Source organism: Pongo pygmaeus, chromosome 16 (assembly GCF_028885625.2).
Source record: "Pongo pygmaeus isolate AG05252 chromosome 16, NHGRI_mPonPyg2-v2.0_pri, whole genome shotgun sequence".
NCBI lineage: Eukaryota > Metazoa > Chordata > Mammalia > Primates > Hominidae > Pongo > Pongo pygmaeus.
This window is the reverse complement of record NC_072389.2, coordinates 73,289,245-73,310,618: the sequence shown is the minus strand read 5'-3', so window position 1 is coordinate 73,310,618 and position 21,374 is coordinate 73,289,245. Positions and strand designations below refer to the sequence as shown.

General features: G+C 50.9%; 1 protein-coding gene and 1 long non-coding RNA gene across 8 annotated transcripts in view; one reads left to right on the top strand and one right to left on the bottom strand.

Annotated features, from left to right (window-relative positions):
• The window catches only part of LOC134738204 (uncharacterized), a 32,494-nt gene that overhangs the window by 6,718 nt on the left and 4,402 nt on the right, over positions 1-21,374 (top strand). Inside the window, exon 1 of one of the 2 annotated variants that reach the window (XR_010123825.1) lies at positions 19,244-19,415. The exons of the other annotated variant lie outside the window; for it this stretch is intronic. This is a non-coding gene — a long non-coding RNA (uncharacterized LOC134738204). Of the gene's footprint in view, positions 1-19,243; positions 19,416-21,374 lie in introns of those variants that run through there. 2 annotated transcript variants of the gene reach the window in all.
• Positions 9,504-21,374, bottom strand: part of MAP2K5 (mitogen-activated protein kinase kinase 5) — a 260,525-nt gene continuing 248,654 nt past the window's right edge. For all 6 annotated transcript variants that reach the window (XM_054451151.2, XM_054451149.2, XM_063652331.1 and 3 more), the window contains one exon: positions 9,504-9,972. In XM_054451151.2, coding sequence (XP_054307126.1) covers positions 9,868-9,972 — 105 coding nt within the window. In that variant the 3' untranslated portion in view covers positions 9,504-9,867. The remainder of the gene's footprint in view (positions 9,973-21,374) is intronic.

Below are 21,374 nucleotides of genomic sequence, written 5' to 3'. Positions count from 1 at the left end.
TTTCCACATCCTCAAAAACACTTGTTATTATTTGTCTTTTTTATTATAGCCATCCTGGTGGGTATGAAATAGTACTTTATTGTGGTTTTGATTTGCATTTCCCTCATAAAATGATGTTAAACATCTTTTATGTGCTTATTAGTCATTTGCTGAGAAATGTCTATTTATATGATTTCCCTATTTTTTCAACTGGGTTATTTGTAATTTTATTATTGAGTTGTAAGAGTTCTTTATATATTCTAGATATAAGTCCCTTATCAGATGCATGATTTGAAAGTAACTTCTCCCATTCTATGAGTTGTCTTTTTACTCATAGTATTTTCTTAGTGATGTCCTTTGAAGCACACACATTTTTAATTTTCATGGCATCCAATTTATTGTTTTTTTTTTTTTTTTTTGGCTGCTTGTGCTTTGGCTTCATATCTAAGAAGGCTGTGCTGTGAGACTTACTTCTATATTTTCCTCTAAGAATTTTTGTAGTTTTAGCTCTTTACTTTTAGTCTATGATTAACCCATCTATTTGGAGCTAACATTTGTGTATGATGTGAGGCAGGGATCCAAATTCATTCTTTTGCATGTGGATATCCAGTTGCCTTAGCACTATTTGCTGAAAGATTATTCTCTCTCCTCTAAATTGTCTTGACCCCTTGCTGGCTTTTCTGGTCTGGAGAAATGAGTATCCTCCCTCCCCCAGGAGAGATGGTACCAGCTTTGCTGGGATTTTTAGTGAACAAGCAGGCGGCCCCCACTGGGGCAGGGAGACTCCCCAGGACTTCTCTGAAACCTCAGCAAGGCCCAGCATAGGTGCTAGAGACACCATGAATTCATCAAATACTTACTCAGTACCTCTTGTGTGTCAGGAGCTGAGGACACAGTGGGGGATTAAGGCAAGCTAGTTGCTGCTCTCTAGAGTTTACACTCCATCAGGGAGATGGACAAGAAAGATTACTGTAATTTCAAGTGGTGACAATTGCTGTGAAAAAGAAATAAAGCAGGGTATGGGGTTGGAGAGGGACAGGATTAGGGCTGGGGGTGGCAGTGGTGTAGGACGAGGGTCACTTTTCTATTTCTATTGATACCAGCTAAGGAACTTGGGTCCCCACTGTGCACCAGACACTGTGCTGCACTCTTGGCATCTCTCATCTCATTTTGTTTTCCTAAGAATCTTATGATGCCAGCATATCCGTTTCACAGCTGAGGAAGCTGAGGTTCAGAGAGGTGAAGTGATTTGCCCAAAGCCACACAGCCAGGAAGTAGTAGCCCTAAGACTCAAACCGAGACCTGTCTGAAGTGAAAGTTGGTTCTTCAGCAACAGCTGCCTCCCTGTAAGATGCAGGCTGTGTTCTCCTAGGACTCTCACTCCAGTAAGGGGGACAGAACACCTCCTCGCAGTCACTCCACCCAGGCTGGTGTGCAGCAGTGGCACATGTCCCATGCATCTCATGCATCAAAATGCAGAGGGTGAAGTGAATCATCACTGGGTGGGGGAGGAGGAAGGGGAGAAGCCTCAACAATATTTGCTGGAGAATGATGGTACCTGAGCATCACCGTGAGCTGCCACTGCATCACGGAGGAAGGAGGCCCCATTTCTCCTGAGGAAGGAATATTTAAGAAGTGGGGAGTCACCAGGACTTCAGTGGTTGTATGCGGGTCTGTGTGTATGTGGGGCAGCAGTGCCTGGTGGGAGGAAGGGGCCAGAAACCAGCCCTTTAGAAGTGTTTTGTGCTTATCATGGTCAGTAGCAGGGATGATTTAATAATGACATCAACAACATCCACTACTATAATTACCCCACTCTGCCACTGAGGAAACTGAGGCTTAGAGAGGTTAGGCATCTTGCCTAGGGTCACACAGTGAGTCAATGGAGGACCCAAGACTTGAACCCAGGTGTGTGTAACTCCAAGCCCATGCCCTTCATAGCTACATTCTTTTTTTTTTTTTCCTCTTTTTTTTTTTTTTGAGACGGAGTTTCACTCTTGTTGCCCAGGCTGGAATGCAATGGCATGATCTTGGCTCACTGCAACCTCTGCCTCCCAGGTTTGAGTGATTCTCCTGCCTTAGCCTCCCAAGCAGCTGGGATTACAGGCATAAGCCACCATGCCTGGCTAATTTTGTATTTTTAGTAGAGACGGGGTTTCTCCATGTTGGTCAGGCTGGTCTCGAACTCCCGACCTCAGGTGATCCGCCTGCCTCGGCCTCCCAAAGTGCTGGGATTACAAGCATGAGCCACCGCACCCGGCTTTCATAGCTACACTCTTCTGTCTCCCCCACAGGATTGCCAAAAAACACCCAGGAGGCTGTGGGGTAGAAAACAGGGGTTCCATTTGGGTATTAGGAGAATTGCATTGAATCCCGCCTCTCCCACTGCCTTGCTGGGACTCTGACCAAGAGATTTAACATTTTCTAAAACAAATTATTATTATTACAAAATAATACATGTTTACTGAGTTACATTTGAAAAATACAGAGTAAGAGAGAGAAAATGAAAGAGCAGCCACAATCTCATCAGATGTCTTTATAAACATCTTCTTCCCAGCTGGGTGCAATAGCTCACGCCTGTAATTCCAGCACTTTGAGAGGCTGAAGTGAGAGGATTGCTTGAGGCCAGGGGTTTGAGACCAACCTGGACAACACGGTGAGCCCTCATCTCTACAAAATCTTTAAAAATAAGCCGTGCATGGTGGTGCATGCCTGTAGTCCCAGCTACTTCAGAGGCTGAAGGGGGAGGATCACTTGAGCTCAGGAGGCTGAGGCTGCAGTGAGCCAAGATCGTGCCACTGCACTCAGCACGCGTGACAGAGCGGGGCCCCATCTCAAATAAATAAGTAAGTAAATAACTTGTACCCAGATGGCTGGAGGCAGGTAGGGGCAGGTCCCTGAAGTTTCCTGAAGCCCCTCCCACCCCGCCTTCCCCTTCATTTATTTAACCACTGTTTCTCCAGCGTCTCCTGAATGCCAGGCCCTGAGCCAGCTCCTGCCTTCCTGGGGCTCTCACTGAGGTGAGGCAGATAGATGATGTGAGAAAACACAGAAGGACAATATAGAGAAGTCAGGCAGTGACAGAGGAGCTCCAGGGAGACGGCAGCCTGTGGGCTGGGCTCCTGTGGGTGGGCCAGATCAGGTTGGGTATTGGAAAAGTCCTCCCCATAGGAATTGCATTTCAGCTGAATCTTGGAGGATGAACAGAAATTAGGCAGGAGGCAGAGGATGGGAGGAAGGTGTCCCAGGCTGAGGGAACGGCTTATGCTATGGCTCAGAGGCAGAGAGGGCTCTGGACATTCAGGGAGCAGAGCGTCACCCCCTGTGATGGGAACATGGAGTGGAAGACAGAGAGGTGGGGATGACCCTGCTGCCTGCTGCCCTTGCAGGGGAGCTGGGAGACCAATGAGACCAGTGTGAAGGCAGTTTGCCACATGCAACTCATATTACAAGACAAGTAGGATTTCTTTCCTATCTCAAAACTTTATTCCCATACTTCTGCCCTCATTATTGCTCCCAGTGTTTGCCCTGTTGCTCTCCCTACAACCCCTCTTCCCCAAAGCGGGAAGGAAAGATAAAAAGAGCAAATTCCTGGGAAGGACCAGCAGCACAGTTTGACTGGATGCTTTTAACTAAGTCTGCAGGCAGGAGAGACTTTTTATCCCTTGCAAGTTAATGCAAATTGTTAGGGAGATAAATAAATGACAGAGCTGCCGATGGACTGTTGGGCTCAAAGGAGGGACATTTGTCTCACTTTAGAAGAAGGACCTGGAGGGCTCAGCCCCATCGACTCGTTCATTGTGCTGTTATCTGCCAGAGAGGTGGTGACACCACAGCAATTAAGACAAACTTGAGTCTATAAGTTCGCGCCTGCAATCTCATGGCTTCAAAACAAGACAAATGATACCGCCAAGGGAGGAAACAAAGTCTTTTTCAGACTCTGTCCAAAGTCACAGCGAATATTTGTGGTTGTTCAGCAGAAAATTCGTCATTATGAGGTCTGGGCTCTGCTGCCTCCCTGCCCCGCATAATAATCCACTCCTGTGGCTCGTGCCAGCCCAGGCTGTCTCAGGGGCTCCACCCACTGCCAGCTACAGCCCGCCCTGCCTGCCCACTAGTTGAAGAGCATCTCTGGTGGGTCAGGGATGTGATTTCTGCCAAGGCGGAAAGGAGTCATGACAAAGCCGGCAAGCGCCACGGCAGCCTTGCTCTGCCATGGAGGCCACTGACCTCGTCCCACTTCCTATAAGAGCAGCCAGCACCCACCAAGGACCAGGCTCAGGGCAGACATCCTGAGCTGTTTACTGCTTCCCCTGGCCTGGTTCCCCCTGCAGACGTCTTTGCTCCTCCTCCCTATTCCTGACCCCACATCGCCATGCCTATTGCCTTTGCCACAGCACCTTGGAGCTGATGCCAGCCTCAGCCTCCTCCTTTGGCCTCTCACCTGTGCTTGGATTGAACTGCTTCCTCCGGCCTCATGAAGTGAAAACACCCGATCTCCCAAAGTAGAAGCTGGACCCGGCCCAGGTGCAGTCCTGGGGGTCCACCTGGCCCCAGGAATGGAGTTGGGCTGCCTTGAGCCATTGGTGCAGCTCCCCTCTCCACGCCCTTCTGCCCACCTGCTGGGCACTACCTCCCTCCCTCACCCTGGGACTTGGGGCCGTCCTTCCCTCCCTCCATCCTCCCTCTATGCCCCTCTTTCTCATGGACATTTCTGTGACTGAGAACACAGGCTCCCATTCTGGTTTTCCTTTTTTTTTTTTTTTGAGACAGGGTCTCACTCTGTCGCCCATGCTGCATTGCAGTGGCGTGATCACAGCTCACTGCACCCTCCCCCTCCCAGGCTCAGGTGATCCTCCCACCCCAGCCTCCTGAGTAGCTGGGACTACAGGCATGTGCCACCACGCCTGGCTAATTTTTGTAGAGACAGGGTTTCGCCATGTTGCCCAGGCTGGCCTCAAACTCCTGAGCTCAAGTGATCTGCCTGCCCCAGCCTCCCAAAGTGCTGGGATTACAGGCGAGAGCCACTGTGCCCGGCCATGTTCCCATTCTAATAGGGGCCAGACTTAGCTAAAGGTTGAAGCTCCAAGGGGGAGTTTGGGCAGCAGTCAGGAGGACAGAAGGCATCTTTGAGGTGGCATCATGGCCCCTCTCTGGGCTCCATCCCATGTGGAAGCAGCTGTCCAGTCCCTTCTGAACCACCCTGTGGGGGCCCAGGGGCTGCCAGCCTGCAGGCCCAGCATCATCCCGAGGCTTCACCTGGAGGTTCCATTGGCCTGAGTGTGCAGACACCTGGAAGCATATGCCTCCCCAAAGATGCGGGTCTGTTCAGGCAGGGCACCCGCAGCTTCCCTCAGTGAGGCCGTACCATCCAGTTCACCTCACACTGGCCTGACCACCCCCCTAACTGGGATGGGCCTTGGGTAGGGGCTCTGGGTCACACTGCTTTGGACCACAAGGCCCCCGCCACATCTGGAGAAGAGGGTTCCACCTCTCCTCCCTCTGCCCCAACGGACCTCTTGGAACAACTCCAAAGCCCTGGGATTCTGTATCCTGCATTCCCCACATGGGAAAACCAAAGACAGAAGCAGGGACGATGGGCTGAGTGTGAGGGGGCCTCCTGGCCTTCAAGCCAGAGCCCTAGAAGCAGAGGAGGCACCTGCCTGTCATTGTGAACTGGGGCCCTGTGAGGATCCTCCTGTCCCGGGAACACTTCCTTCTAGGCTCCCCTGAAGGTCTGAGAGGCCTGAGGCTGCCTCCAGTGAGGGTTTGTTCTCTCAGAGGCTCCAGGTAGAAAGTGAGTGGGCGATATTGAGGATTGGAGCAAGAGATTCAAGCAGGACAATGACAGGCCCCAACGGCCTCAGGTCTGAGGGCCCCATCTCTGCACCCTACCTTCCCTCCCTCCTACCGTCCCACACCACAGGCACCCTCCCTGTGCAGGCCCTGGGCCAGGTCCTGGGATAGAGGTGAGTCAGCCTCATCCCTGCCCTCAAAGGGCTCACAGTCTATATCCAGAGAAGGAAATAAAGAAGCTGCCAACTGGGCGTGGTGGCTCACGACTGTAATCCCAGCACTTTGGGAGGCTGAGGCGGGCAGATCACTTGAGGTCAGGTGTTCAAGACCAGCCTGACCAACATGGTGAAACCCCGTCTCTACTAAAAATACACAAATTAGCCGGGCGTGGTGGTGCATGCCTGTAATCCCAGCTACTCGGGAGGCTGAGGGAGGAGAATCACTTGAACTTGGGAGACAGAGGTTGTGGTGAGCCGAGAGTGCACCATTGCACTCCAGCCTGGACAACAAGAGCGAAACTCTGTCTCAAAAAAAAAAAAAAAAAAAAAGGTCAGCAAAGAGGAGGTGCCGTTTGAGAGGGGCCTGAAAGGAAGAATAGGAATTAGCCACATGGATGGGGTGAGGGTGGGCGGGGGTGGCTTTCCAGCAGGGAAAGAGTTCGTGCTGCCTAGGCCAGTCTCAGGCACCGCAGTGTTCTAGGTCTTAGCCTTCCCGCGACCTCTGAGGGCAGGGGCAGCTTGGCCTCTGGCCCCCAACGGTGACTGGAGGAATCACTTCAACAGGCCAAAGAGGGACCTGCCTCCGGCCAGAGGGGTCTTAGCAGGAGAACCCCTCAGGGGTCACTCAGCTCCCCATCTTCTTGAGTTCAAGCCAGAGGGGAATTTATAGTTGGGGACTGCCCCAAAGTAGGGGCCCTTGACAGGGGGTCATGAGTGAGTGGGCTCCAGGGTCTCCACAAACCCTAAAGTTGTGAACAAAATTCTGTGCGTGCATGCATGTGGGTGATGTAATTTGGGGGCAAGGACACTCACAGGATGAACCCAAATCGTGAGAACTCTGCTCTGGGACATCAGAACTGGGAGGAGCTCCAGGACACCGTGAGATCAACCCCTACATTGACAGATGAGGAAACAGACTCAGACAGGAGACGTGCTTTGTTCAAGATCACCCTAAAAGTTGGTCTCCAGGCCAAAGCATGCATCTGGAGCAGTGTTTCTCAGTGCTGTTGCGGGGCGCTCTGCACCTGTATCCCTGGGGAGCTGGTCAAAGAGATCCTTCGCCCCTTCCCAAAGGTACTAACATTATCTTGGCAAACCAGAGTTTGGGAGCCTCTGTGCTAGAGGACAGGGCATGTGTGTGTGTACATGTGTACACATATGTGTGCTGTGTGTGTGGAGTTGACTATCAGAGCCATGGCTAAGAGTGGGGCTCTGGGTCCCAAACAGTGCTTTGCTACTTGTTGGGTGACCTTGGGAAAGTCACCTGGCCTCTCTGTGTTTCAGTTTCTTCATCTGTAAAATGGGCAGAATAATCGTGTCACCATCTACCTTCTGGGATCATGGTGGGGATTAAACGAATTGATACAGTGAGCCCTAAGCACACTGCCCAGCAAGGTACCTGCTCACTTTTCCTACCGCCCTTGACTTGGGATTTGGGGCTGACAGGTTTGCTGGATGAATGTTCTCAAAACAAGGATACGCTTTAGTCTGGGTGGTGGCTGATTCACATTCCAAGGTAGTCAGCCCCGTGTGGGAGCCCCTGAGCTTTCCCCACTCTCTGAGCGCCTCTTCCTGAGACAGTCCATCACGTGCGCTGCCTGCAGTTCTCCCTGCCCTGAGCACTGGGCCAGGGTCTTCCTGGCCTTCTGTGACCTTCCTAACCCCCGGGAAATGCAGGTGCTCAGAGAAAGCTGGGAGCCCGTGCCTTGAAAAGCATTACTAAAAGGATGATGAGCCGACTCTGCCCTGGGAAGCACATGCTGCCTCACATAGGGTGCCCTTCCATGGGGCACTGGACTGCACATGGGCTGGGAGTCACAGCTCCACCATTTTGGCCATTTGACCCACACACATTTATGGTGCAGAGCTGAGGCCCTGTTCTTTGTACTGGGGATACAGTGTGAAAAAGACCAGAATCTCTGCCCTTGTGGAGACCCCATTCTAATGGAGGGCAGAGGAGGAAGGAGATGGAAGAGAAAATAAGTAAAATAAGTGATGTGTCACACAGTTCTGAATGCAGCAGAGGAAAATGGTGCAAGTGATGCGCACAGGCAGCCCCAGGGCAGGTGCGGGAGGGGTGCGACTTTAGAGTGGTTAAGTAGGTTTCACTGAGATGCCATTTGCGCTGAGACCTGAAGGGTGTAGAGGTGAGCCATGTGGATGCATGGCGGAAGCATGCTCCAGGCACCAAATGCAAAGGCCTACATTAGCTGGAATAATACTAGCTGCTAGTAACATATAAAACCCCAATCAAAATAATTGATCCCTAGCTCGCTATTTTAATTTATTTTTGAGACAGGGTCTCACTGTCATTCAGGCTGGAGTGCAGTGGTGCCATCACGGCTCATTTAGCCTCGACCTCCTGAGCTCAAGAGATCCTCACACCTCAGCCTCTCAAGTAGCTGGGACCACAGGCATGCAACACAACACCCTGCTAAGTTTTTAAGTTTTGGTAGAGACAGCGTCTCACTATGTTGGTTCAGGCTGGTCTTGAACTCCTGGGCTGAAGCAATCTTCCCCCCTCGACCTCCCAAAGTGTTGGGGTTACAGGCGAGAGCCATTGTGCCTGGCCCCCAAACTCACCCTTTATAATAGCACCAATCCCATCCATGAGATGGAAGCCCAGCGGGGCAGTGGCTCCCTAGCAACGCGGTACCCTATGGAGGGAGTGTGAACCTTCCATGGCTAGACGTCTCTGCTGTGACCCTGGGTGGTTATGTGCCCGGATGTTCAAGGAGCAGCAAGACGACCAACTGGCTGGAGTCAAGAGAGAATTTGGGGCGATGGAACCAATATTCTTTGAAGGCAAAGACAGCAGGACTTCCTGCCAGGCTGGATGTGGGTGTGAAAAGGGAGTCAAGGCCATGTCCTGGCATTTTTGGGAGTGCCAAATGGCTTGGGCACTGGGAGGATGGAGATGCCATTTACTGACACAGGAAAGCAGTAGGAGGTCGGGGTGGGGTGGGGGATTAGGAATTCGCTTCTGGACGTGTTGAGATGCTGTTCAGACACTCAAGTGGAATCCTGAGCCCCTTGGAGCCTCAGCTCCTCACCTGCAAAATGGGGGTGGCCAGGCTTACCTGGCACGTGGCTGAGGGGATTTCCTGAGAGGTGAGAGGTGTGGCAGGTGTGGGGTCAAGAGCAGTGAGGGGCAGGGGTGGGGCTGGGGTGGAGAAGGGCCTCTCAGAACAGCCCACTCCCTCCTCAGCCACGCAGGTCAGGTGGATGTGTCTGGCAGTCCAGTAAGAAGCTCATGGCGGGGGCCTGAGATCCGGGCCTACTCCTTGCCATGGGACCCATCCAAGTACCTCTGTGCTTCTGTTTCTCATCTGACAGTGGAGCTGGGCTGTGGGCCTCAGCACAACTGCGAGGAGCTAGCGGGAGGCTTGCAGGTGCCTGGGCAGGCAGCAGGCACTGTCACACACATCCCTGCTGAAGTGGAGATCCCACCTGCCCCCAGCCCTGGGGGGTGACAGACCCCCTGGACAACACAACTCTTATGGCAGAGGCTGTCACAAAGCAGTAATACTTTTATTCCCATCAGTGATGCTGACGGGACTGACCCTTTATAGAGAAAGACATTAGGAAAACAGAAGTGGGCAGGGGCCCTGGGAGCCTCCATTCTCAATGCCCTACCCTTTACCTCCCTGCCAGTGTCAGCGCCTTCAAACCAGAAGGTATGGGGATGGCCTGGTGGGGTGGGCCACACATGGGGCTCCCTGGGCAAGGCCACCTGCTGGCAGAGGTGAAGGCGAGGGCAGGGAAGCCAGGGCCCAGCAAAGCTCTTCTGGCGCAGGCAGCGTACGGAGAGGGGCGATGGGTGGGTTGTTCTCCTTGGTGACTGGTCCTGGGCTTTCAGCGCCCTGCGGCAGCCTCACGGGGGCCCCTGCTGGCTCCGCCTCTCCTCCAGCGCCCGGCACACCCACATGGACACCACGGCGGCGTTTCCATCATTGAACTGCACGATGAACGGGTGGCCCTGCGGGGAAGAGGAGGAGGCTGTGACAGGCAGTCCTCGGACTCCCATGCTCATTGTACTTTCCAGGGCCTGCCCTCAGCCTGGATCTGATCTCTTTCCCCAGTAACCCTTCGAGGTAACGACGGAGGCTATCAGCTCCATTTCACGGCCTAGATAATTGAGGCCCAGGGACAGGCAGTGACATACTGGTAGTCAGCACCAAGCGTCTGGAGTGCTGGCTGGCACATCTCAGACTCTGCCACGTCTTCCTGAGGCTCGCACTAGCCTGGAAGGTGCTTAAGGGCGAGGGCCTGTCTTTGCTGCACACTCTGCCTGGCCCTTCCTCTGCCCGGCATCACTCGCACGGCCAGTCAGCCAAGGCCTGGCACTGTGTTGCCAGCTTTCCAGTTCAGTTGCTGCCCAGAGACCAAAGAATCATCTCGTCAGAGGCCATGTCAATCCCTTTTAGCTTTCTCCTTTGTCTACAGCTCTCCTATAAAAAGAAGTCACCACCTGCAACTGGAGGGAAGGCAAACATGTCAGGGGAAGTGGGGAGGAATGTGCTGGGCTGTGCACAGGATCTCTGGGTTCCTGGTGAGAAGTTCCACTGGGGGCTGGACTCTGGAGGGGCCGGCCCTGTTGCCCTGTGGCCTGCCTCTGGTTCTAACCCACTTATCACACAGGCAGACCAGGTTCTATTTAGCCAGTTCTCTTCTCTGCCGTCCTGAAGCACCAAGATTTACATCCACAATCGTAGGGCCTCCTGGGAATTCCCAGGGAAGGTCAGAAAAAAGCAGGGACAACACCCCAGGGTTACCAGGCCACAGTCAGAGGTGAAAGGAAAAGTGAAAAGCCTTCTCTTTCTTCCTCTTCACCAAGCGGCTTCTTGCCTAGGAACTTACACCAGGTGGCTTCCTCTCCTACCCAAAACTGTGCAGCTTGCATGGTGAGACTCGGGGAGCCATAGCGAGGGAGAGAATGGGGGAGATGAGGGCGCCCTGTGCCTGCCCCCAGCTCTTCTCCCTCCCCGTCCAGCGGCCGCTTCCTCGCTTCCCCCAGCTCTCCTCCCTCCAGCTTCCTCAGCCCCTCTTGGGCCTGTCCTCCGCCTGCACAGGCTGGGCTTTCAGGGTTGCTTTCCCAGCACACCCCAGCCTTGGCTGCAGCCCTAGAGAGGCTGCTTAAGGAGCCACACGGCCTTGCCATGAGCTCATCACAAAGCCAGGAGGGATGTGGACCCTGGCTATCCCAACCTCAGCTTCTGCAGGGGCTGTCAAGGACCAGGCCTGGGTAGAGCAGGGGACAGCATGGCCCCTCTGGACCACAGGTCAGACCTGTGGGGGATAGGAGAATGCTCCGGCCGCCTCATCCTAGGCTGATGCAGTGCCCGCCTCCAACCTTCTCAGTCAAGGTTGGGAAACCTGCCCTGGGGACACCCTGCGTGGGTCTATCTCAGAGGCACACAGAGTACTGTCAGAGCTGCGAGGAGGAGGAGGAAACTTGGCTTCGAAGATGCCAAGGCACCCAACCCCGGGCAGGGACCCACTGAGGCTGGGGTGGAGCTAGGCCTGGAGCCCAGCTGGGTACTTCCCATAATCTGCTCATAGCACTCTGGGAGGCTCCTGACACACCTGCAGGACCCCTAAGGGCGCAGGGACCATGGAGGCCAGGCTGGGTGTGGCCTTGTGGGTGGCAGAGGTTTGGTCTGGGGCCTGAGGCAGGAGAGGCCCAGGAAGGACTGGATTTTGGCTTCCACATGTTCTCCTCCCCATATATATGCCCACCCCATGGCTGCTTTCCCAAATCGCAGCCTAGACAGAGGAAATCCTTCCCAAAGTCCAAGCGTGCACATTTCCTCTCAGGAGGCTCAGGAGGGGCGACCTCGTGCCCTTCTAAAGAACAAAGGGAGAAGCTGTGCTCAGGAGTGATGGGCCCCTCCCCCCACGCCCGGGGTAACACAGTGTCACTTTCCCAGAATGCCGGGTGACTTTGGGGCCCATATGCTCCATCTCTGTTATCATCTGTTCCGGAACAAGCAGAGCGGAACTGCAGGAGGGAGCGTAGAGGCATTCCTCCACATTCTAGAAGGGCGGATGGCCGCACTGCAGGGAGGAAGTTTGCCCAAGTGCCCCAGTAGGCGAGGGGAGAGGGCTGCTCGGCTGCAGCCATCCTCAGCTCCGGTGGAGACGCTGGCCTCTCCTGCCCTCAGCTGGGAGATGACCTCGTCTCCCGCTGCTGCTGAGGCACGTTGTATCCCTGATACTTTACCCCACCTGCAAGGGAAGCGACCTGGAACCACTGGCTTTGTCCCCAGCCACTGTTGATTGGTTTAGGGTGGTTGCCTGAAAGGGAGAATCACAGGGGACAGACATGGAGGGGACCCAGCATCCTAGGCTGTGGCCTGTGGACTTGGTAGCTGCTGGCAGCTGTTCACCATTTGACTGGACACACACAGAAAGCCAGTGTGCAGGGCCCGAGAGCAGGAGGTGCTGTCCAGAGGCAGGCAGGAGGGGGGTCCTGACGGCACTGGAGACCCTGGGGCCATTATACCCAGAGCCTGGCAGCGTCTCTGCCTGCAGGGTCCACACCGTCACAGGATCCTGTGAGGCACCTCACAGGCTGGGGCTGGTTTCTGTTATTTGCAGCCAAAGAAGTGTTAACTCACACAGGTGGGCACAATCGCCTCCACTTTACTGATGGAGGCTGTAGGGTCACAGCTGACCTGCCTGAGCTCCCAGACATGGGACTGAATCACAAGTCTGTAACCCAAACCCACTGCCCTGGGCTCTTCCTGGATAGAGGAGGGAGAATCAATATTCAGATTGCAACTCCCCCTCATCTTGTTTCTACCTTGGCGACTCAGGCCTGCCTAGCCAGAGGTGCAACCAGGACTGCAGGCTGTAAGCCTAGACCATCCCAGGTCTTGACCTCTATCAGCACTGTCCCCTGGACACACTGGGAGAGTCACTGACTCCTCCTCCTCCCATCAGCCCTGCATGGGATTCAGGGAAAATAAACCATGACCCCCATGTTAGAGGAGAGGACACTGAGGCCCCGGGAGGGAAGAGAGGGGTTAGGAGCTGGCACTGAGCTCATGTCTCCTGGTTTCTATTCTGGAGTATTCTCGGGGCAGGGCTGGCCTGGCTCCCCTGGGACCCTAGCAGGTGTGGCTCTCTCCTTCCTCCTAGACTGTAACTGATGCCCTTAACCCTGTGACATGCACAATGCAGGCATTCCTCATGAGTTTAGCAAGCAAACAAAATCTGATGGAGAATTTGGGAGGAAGCACAAAACTCACTTGGCCACCCAGAGGTGCCCGAGTTCCACACAGCCAGATGCTCAAGGCATCTTGGCAAGGCCAGACTCCTAAAGACGGATGGAGATAGCACACTAAATAATACCAAGTCCAGCTGGGAGGTGACCCCATCTCCTTCATATTACTGATGAGGCACATTGTATCCGTGTTGCTTTACACCACTCTGCAAGGGACTGACTTGGACAAGGAGTGCTGTGTGCTGGGCATTTGCCAAAAGTTTGTCCTGATGTGCCCACTGGCTCCCATGCTCACTGTGGCCCACACACAGCTATGCATCTCCATTGTGCTGAAGAGGAAACTGACACAGTGTGCAGAACTTGCCCAAGAGCAACCAACCAGGAAGTTGGGTTAGAACCAGAACGTGGGTCTCCTGACTCCAAATGCCTTGCTCTCCTGTGCCTGCAATCAGACAGCCAACCTCAAGGCTCCTTGCAGAGTCTCCAGCCCCTGCGGCTGGTCCCTCCCCTGGACTTGGGTGAAACGTACATCCCTCCCAGGCAGAGGAATCCAGGTGCAGGCAAGCTCTTGCAGCCCCATCAGGCTATAAGGAACAATGGAAGCACGGCATGGTGCAGCTCCCTGGAACCCAGGCACCAATATAGAAGCTTGTCAAGAGCATCTTCCACCCACGGTGACTGCCCCAGGCATCTAGGCCTCTTTCCTTCACGCAGAAAGCATGTTAGCACCATTTCTGCACGGCCATGTCTGTGGAGCCTGGCAGTGCCAGGCTGGAGCTGCTGAAAGATCTTGCTGGCTTCATCACCAGGCAGTGAGAGCTACTCTCATTCCCTGGATTCTCTCAGGGCCAATTGCAACAATTAAACTGATGAGAGTTGAAGTTATTATAGTTCACAGACTTTGCCACAGAAGATGGAGACACAATGAAGGGAAAAGAACAGGGCTGCCAGAGGCAGGATGACTCCAAAAGTGGGACACAGGGAAGAGTTAGGGAGGTGCTGGCATCACCTGGGCAGACACTCTCACCAAAGGGGCTGAGAAGCACAATGAGGGACACTGGTGAAAACATCATAGTCATGAAGATGAATTGTGGTTGCTCACTGCTCCCTCCTCCACCTGGGCATTAGTCAGTGTGTCACTAGTTTGACTCCTCGCTTCTGTACTAACATCCCTAATTCCTGGCCACATGTTCCACTGTGGTGAGATGCCTTCCAAATGGACTGACAGCAGGACGCTCCCGGGCCCCTCCCGCGTGGAGGCAGTGGGGCAGGGCTTGGTGTGCTCGTCGTGTGGGCAAGAATGGAGGCTCTGAGCCTGCCGCAGTGTGTGGGTGCTGCCTGAGGCTTGTGGGGCTGGACTTCCAGTCCAGTGCTCATTTAATGATACCTCGCTGTCTGCCCTTAGTTGGGCTTTGAGCTTCTTCTGAAATAGGAATGTACCTATTTGGGGTCCCCATACTTTCATCTCTTTCTATAACTTTCTAGAGAATATAATGCATTTGAATAATTTAATAACTTGCTTGTGTGGCTGCAGGGCCTGGTGCAATGCCAGCATGTGGTAGGCCCTCATGAAAAGGTGGCTTGTATATTCTGTATGTATACATCTACTCACTGAGCACTTGCTGTGTACAGGCATTGGCTGAATGCCTTACATCTGACCACAGCTCTCCTGAACCCTCCCGGCACCCCCATTTTATAAAGGAAACTAAAGCTCTAGGAAGCTTGATGATATGGGGCAAGATCATGGAGAAAGTGGCAGAGTTAGAGTTTAAACCCAGGACACTCTTCTACCATGGAAGACACCACACTGCCTGCCTACTGGTGGTGTCTCTCTGGGGAGATGGCTCCATAAGCTGTGGCTGCTCTAGACATTTGGTGGCTCTCTGAACCACAGGACTGCTCTGCCTCAGGGTGAGCACCAAGCACATCCTCTCCCACCAAGGATGCTGCATGGGATAGGAGGCCAAGGACTCATGAACCTGTTGAAGCAGTAAGTCCGGCCTAGTAAAGAGCCCAACAAGCTGCTGTTGGGACAGGGCAGCCCTGTGATCGGGTAACTGCCCTGTAAATTGAGAGACTGAAGGGACATCCACATGCCAACCCACTGCCCATCCCTTTGCCTTTCATTGCTGGACCTGTGAGCCTTGCTTGAAGGCTCTACGCATCTCCCTTTAGGATTCTAGCCCTCTTGGCTATGATAACACTTCTGTCCCTTCTCACACTAATGGAGTGTTAGGACTAGATGGGATCTCACAGTCCAGCAGAGCCATAGGTTGTAAGGTGCTCTGGGGGCTCTGCAGCAGTTTCAAATTCTGTTAAGAAAATTTTTAGCTACAGTTTTAAAAACCGATTTAAAAAAATAACATACACTCAACTATGGTCAAAGGGTTACACTGAATACTGGTGATCTGTTACCTTGTACTGTGGTGTTACTTTTTGCAGCTTTTAGAGTCCGCTTATTAGATCTGTGCATATTATTCAACTTCTTACATGGCAAGCATGGGCTAGGAGGGCTGCTGTGGTACACTGGTCATTTGAAAAAAGATGTCCACTCAGGATGTACACATGCATGTGTAAAGCTGTGTGAGTGCACCAGAGCCCAGGTACACTGAGCCCCATCACGTACATCGGGGTGGGGGATGCAGTGTGGTCCATGGCTCTGAGTTTCTGATGGTGTCAGTTCACATAAGGTTTGAGTACCATTTGTCCGACCAATATATTTACCATAAACGATTCATATGAACAATTGGTCATTGCTGTCGGTGGCTAACTGTAAAATAAAACGTTTCTGCTATTCCTTTGTTAAGCATTTACATTGGTTTGATGGATGCCTAAGTTGGGAAGGCAACTGGGTGAGTGAGGATTTCCTTGACACTGTGCTACTGAGACAATATACAGAAATAAGCTGTGTGTAGATATGAGATTGCCACTGGCCCCTGTGACCCTGGCTCTCAGAATTTTGTGTCCTTTAAGAAAAGTCTCATGGATGACTTTAAAAAGAAGTGTCTACAATGGATACTAATACATTCATGCTAAAAAAAAACCCCACTTCAACATTAATATTGAAGTCTTGCATTAATTTTACATAATAAAACATGTTCCACTGTTAAAGTTTTAAAGCTACCAATCTAATCCCTACTTACCCCGGAGAAAACTTCAGATTAGAGAAGTTAAATAATTTATGGGAGGATGCACAGATTTCCAGTGTCTGCTGAATTGCTGACAAGTGGCAGGATAGTGGGCAGCCTGATAATATTAATCACGAGATAATAAATCATAACTATCCCTGGGGCCAACTCTTCCTTCCAGGCTGGGCATGGCCAGGCTAATCAACAGGAGTGGCCAGGGAAGGAGAGGACCTGATAAGTGACTTAGAAAGAGGAAGCTAAAGCATCACAATAACAATCCCCCCCACCGCCCCCCACCCTGCATGGAGTGACTGCAAGGGCCCCTGGCTAAGAGTCGGTCAGCCCTCCCCTGGCCATCCCACTAGGGCCTCGCCTATAAAAGAAATAATACTAAAGAGTGGAGGGGGCCTCCCTTCCCCTGGCTTCATTCTATATGGAAGGACTGCTGCTGTTGTAACACTCCTGAGACCTGTCCCCAGGGAGGGAGTGGCAACATTGGGCGGGTGGGCCCACTGGGCAGATCTGTCTGGCCTGCCATCTCATGCTGAGCCTCCACGCAGGCTCTAAACCTGCGGGAAGCCTGCAGTTGTTCACCTCTGTGTAGTGAGGCCGCTGGGGCCACACTTGTAAATACATCCTCCAATCCAGATTTGCATAGAAGTAAAGCTGATACTTTCTCTCCATCATTTCTGGGTCTCATCTGTCAGCTGGTTTTGAACACATGGCAGCTGTCTGCAGCTTCCTCACCCACACCAAATACCACCTGCTCTCTCTTCCTCCTGGAGTGGGTTGTAAGGACCAAATGAAGTCCCCTGACCCTGGGGCGGTGCTTCACAGATATACTCTGGGCAGGTGAGGGTTATTCCTCCACACAGAGCACAGGTCCTGCACTTGAGGGCACAGTGGTGAGAGGAGGTGCTTGCACCAAAGATGTGGAGTCTTCCTGTCCACACAGCGAGCATACCTGGGCAAATGCCACGAATGCAGAGCTTTCCACACAAGGCATTTGTTCTGAGAACATGCTTTCTTGGCCTCTGATTTATTATTTTTATTATTTTTTTATTTTGAGATGGAGTCTCACTCTGTCGCCCAGGCTGGAGGGCAGTGGCGCGATCTCGGCTCACTGCAACCTCCGCCTCCCAGGTTCAAGCAATTCTCCTCCTTCAGCCTCCTGAGTAGCTGGGATTACAGGTGCCCGCCACCACGCCCAGCTAATTTTTGTATTTTTAGTAGAGACGGGGTTTCACCATGTTGGTCAGGCTGGTCCCGAACCCCTGACCTCGTGATCCACCCGCTTTGGACTCCCAAAGTGCTGGGATTACAGGCGTGAGCCACCGTGCCCGGCCGTCTTGGCCTCTGATTTCTAAAGCTTTTCCATGGTTGGGGTGGGGGTTCCTTGCCAGTCCTTCGTTTCCTTTTAAGACCTGGGAAGTGGTATGCAGCTGTGACATGTCATTTCAATCAACCTTCCTGAGTTTATTCTTCATAATTGCTATAGAAATAGATGTTTTCCCCCAAATATTCAATTATTAGCAGCAAATTGCTTACCTCTAGCCATCCTAGACAGTACACAGCCATCTAAGGGGGTCAAGGAGCTCTCCACTTTTCATCTGAGCAGATCTATGTGTTTCTACACAGAGTAATAGGCCAGAAATAGACCACTGGGAGAAAAAAAATGTTTCTAGAGGTGTCTGTGAGTCATTCTAGGGCCTGTACTTACAGAGCAGCCGCAGGACCAGTGTCGCACGGTGTTGGATGGGGCACAGGATGACTCCAGTGGGCCATGGTGAGGTGGCTAGACACTTGGGGTGCCGACACTCATGAGTTTGTCGGAGGAAGCTGATCCTTGTGAATGGCAGAATTGTGCCACTGGCCTGTTTAAAAGGGGCTGTGGTGGCTGCTTTGGCAGAGGCCTTGGATAGGACTGGGCAGGCTGTACAGTGGGGGACATGCTGGCTGCCTCTGGCAGTTTTGGGCCACGCAGATGCCCAGAGGGATCAGGAGGGAGGACGCCAGAGGAGAATGGGCATCTGCTCCAGATGCTACTGAGGACTCACCCCTGAAAGGTGGAGTCTGCAGCATGTCCACACCGTGAATATGGGGCCAGTGACAAGTGTCTAGATATTCAAGGTTTGTCTCTGGGGGTGATCAATGGCTGTGTGGTGATGGAGGTTTAAAGACACAATGCTCAGAAGGATGGATTCTCCCTTGTCCTCTGCTTTCCTTACCTCTTGAGTAAGAAAATACTTTAGGCCGGGCATGGTGGCTCATGCCTGTAATCCCAGCACTTTGGGAGGCTGAAGCGGGTGGATCACCTGAGGTCAGGAGTTTGAGACCAGCCTGACCAATACGGTGAAACCCCGTCTCTACTAAAAATACAAAAATTATCCACGTGTGGTGGTGCATGCCTGTAATCCTAGCTACTCCAGAGGCTGAGGCTGGAGAACTGCTTGAACCCAGGAGGCAGAGGTTGCAGTGAGCTGAGATCATGCCACTGTACTCTAGCCTGGGCCATAGGGTGAGACTCTGTCTCAAAAAAAAGAAAAAAGAACCAATGAAAGATGTGAATTCTCAAATTTAAAAAAACACAGTGATTTCCAAGTAAAATAAATATAAAATCTATACCTAGAAAAACTATAGTGAAAATGCAAGCACCAAAGAGAAACACATATTGCCTAGAAAGGGTAGCAATTTGGCAGTCAGCAGATTCTTACCACCAACAGTAGAAGTTAGAGGACAACAGAATATCTCCAAGGTACTCGGGAGAAATTATCCACCTAAGCTTCTAAATCCGATTAAACTAACAATCAAGAGTTAGGGCAAAGGGAAGCCAATCCTAGGACAAAAACTCAGACTGTTTTACCATTCACAGACCATACTGACACAACTCTTGATGTACTTCAGAAAGGAAAAGAAACCTCCGAAGGAATGCAATCACAATGAGGAATAACTGGCAAGCATGTGGATAAATCTGAACAAGCAGTAACTATATAAAGCCACAACTGCAGTAATGATTTTGAAGATCTAAAAACAAGGGGACAATGAAATTCTGGACTGTGATAACATGTAAGAAGGGAGTGATCAGAAACTCTAAAACCCTGAAGTCTGGGGGAAAAGGGGCTGTGGTAAGGACTGCTAGTTGCCCCCTGGTATCCATTCTCCCTTTCTCCATTGTGGTAAGAGTTCTGATTTTAGCAGGAAACACTGTCACCTAGCAGAGCAACAGCACTCCCAGCCTCCCTGGGAGTCAGTTTTGGCCAACGCCATGTGAACAGATACAATGTGTGCCAGTTCCTAGAAATTCTGTCCTTAAAAGAAGAGGCAAGCATTTCCACGCCCTTTCCTCCTTTCCTGCTGGCTGGAGCTTGAATGTCCCTTAACGAGCTGCCAGATCAGTCTGGATACCCTACTTCCTGTCTGCTTTAACATGAGTGAGAAACACCCTCCTGTCTTGTTTAAGCTACTATTTGTTTTTTATTATATACAATTGAAGCTAACTTAGGGATAAGCAATTAGAGGCCAGAAACAGAATATGATTTTCAAACCAATGTAAAACTAAATGCGAAGGAAAAAACTGGATATGTTAAATAGTTTGGATATTTGACCTCACTCAAATCTCATGTTGAAATGTAATCACCAATGTTGGGGATGGGGCCTGGTAGGAGGTGACTGGAACAGGAGGTGGAGTTCTCAAGAATGGAGTGAGTTCTCACGAGATCTGGTCCTTTAAAAGTGTGTGGCACCTCCCCACTACCCAGTCTCTCTTGCCTATGTTTTTGCCATGTGATGTGCCAGCTCCCCCCTTGCCTTCCGCCATGATTGTAAACTTCCTGAGGCCTTATCAGAAGCTGAGCAGATGCCCTAAGCCATGCTTCCTGTACAGCCTGCAGAACTGTGAGCCAACTAAATCGCTTTTCAGGTTACTCAGTCTCAGGTGTTTCTTTGTAGCAATGCAAGAATGGCCTAAAGAAACCTTACTCCAATAGAATGGACAAAGAAGAAAACAAAAAAGTAGAGAGAAAGTACAAAATAGGACTGTACGAAAAAAACTCAAGTATATCAATTAACAATAAATATAAATGATTAATCAATTAATAGAGCCTTAGTTAAAATTTAAAACATCAACAACAAAATGCAGAGATTCATGCAAAAGAACACAGAAGTAAAGGATAATCAAACATAGCAAATACTAACCAAAAGAAGATGGCATAGCTATATTAATATCAACAAAAAAATAAAATTTAAAGGAAAATATATTAGAGAGAGAATCACCTCATAAAGACAAAAGAAATACTTTGAAATGAAGACACAATACTTTGACATATGCAACTTAACATTACTGCCTTAAAACATATAAAGCAAAAATGGACAGGAATGCAAGGAGAAACAGACACAGACACAATAGTAGTGGGAGATTTCAGCATACCTCTCTTAGAAATTGATAGATAATGCAGGTAGGAAATTAGTACTGCCACGAAATATTTGAGAAACACAATAAAGTTGATCTAAAGGACATCTATAGGACATTGCATTCAACAATTAGAGAATATATACTTTTTTTAAGCAAAGAGAGAACACTGGGGGGAAAAACCAAACGACCATGTTCTAAGGGAGTCTAAACGAACAACAAAGATCCGATGTTATACATAGCATGCTCTCTGACCACAGTGGATTAAAATTAGATAATAACCACAAGATAACAAAACATCTTTCACTATTTGGAGATAAAAAATACTTCTAAATAATTTGGCATAAAAAAATCCTAATTGAAATTGAAAATTACTTAGAATTGAATGACAATGAAAACACTGCATGTAAATACTTGTCCTATCAAGTGTATGACATGCCAAATGTTTTCAGTTTAGAGATTTTATTTTTAAGCAAATCTATCCAATTTTTGGATGCAGCTAAAGCAATATTAGCAGGCAACTTCATAGCTTTATAGGCATATATTAGGAAAAAATATTGAAAATTTATGAGCTAAGTGTTTAATACATTATAAAAAGAACAGAAAGTATAGCTAAA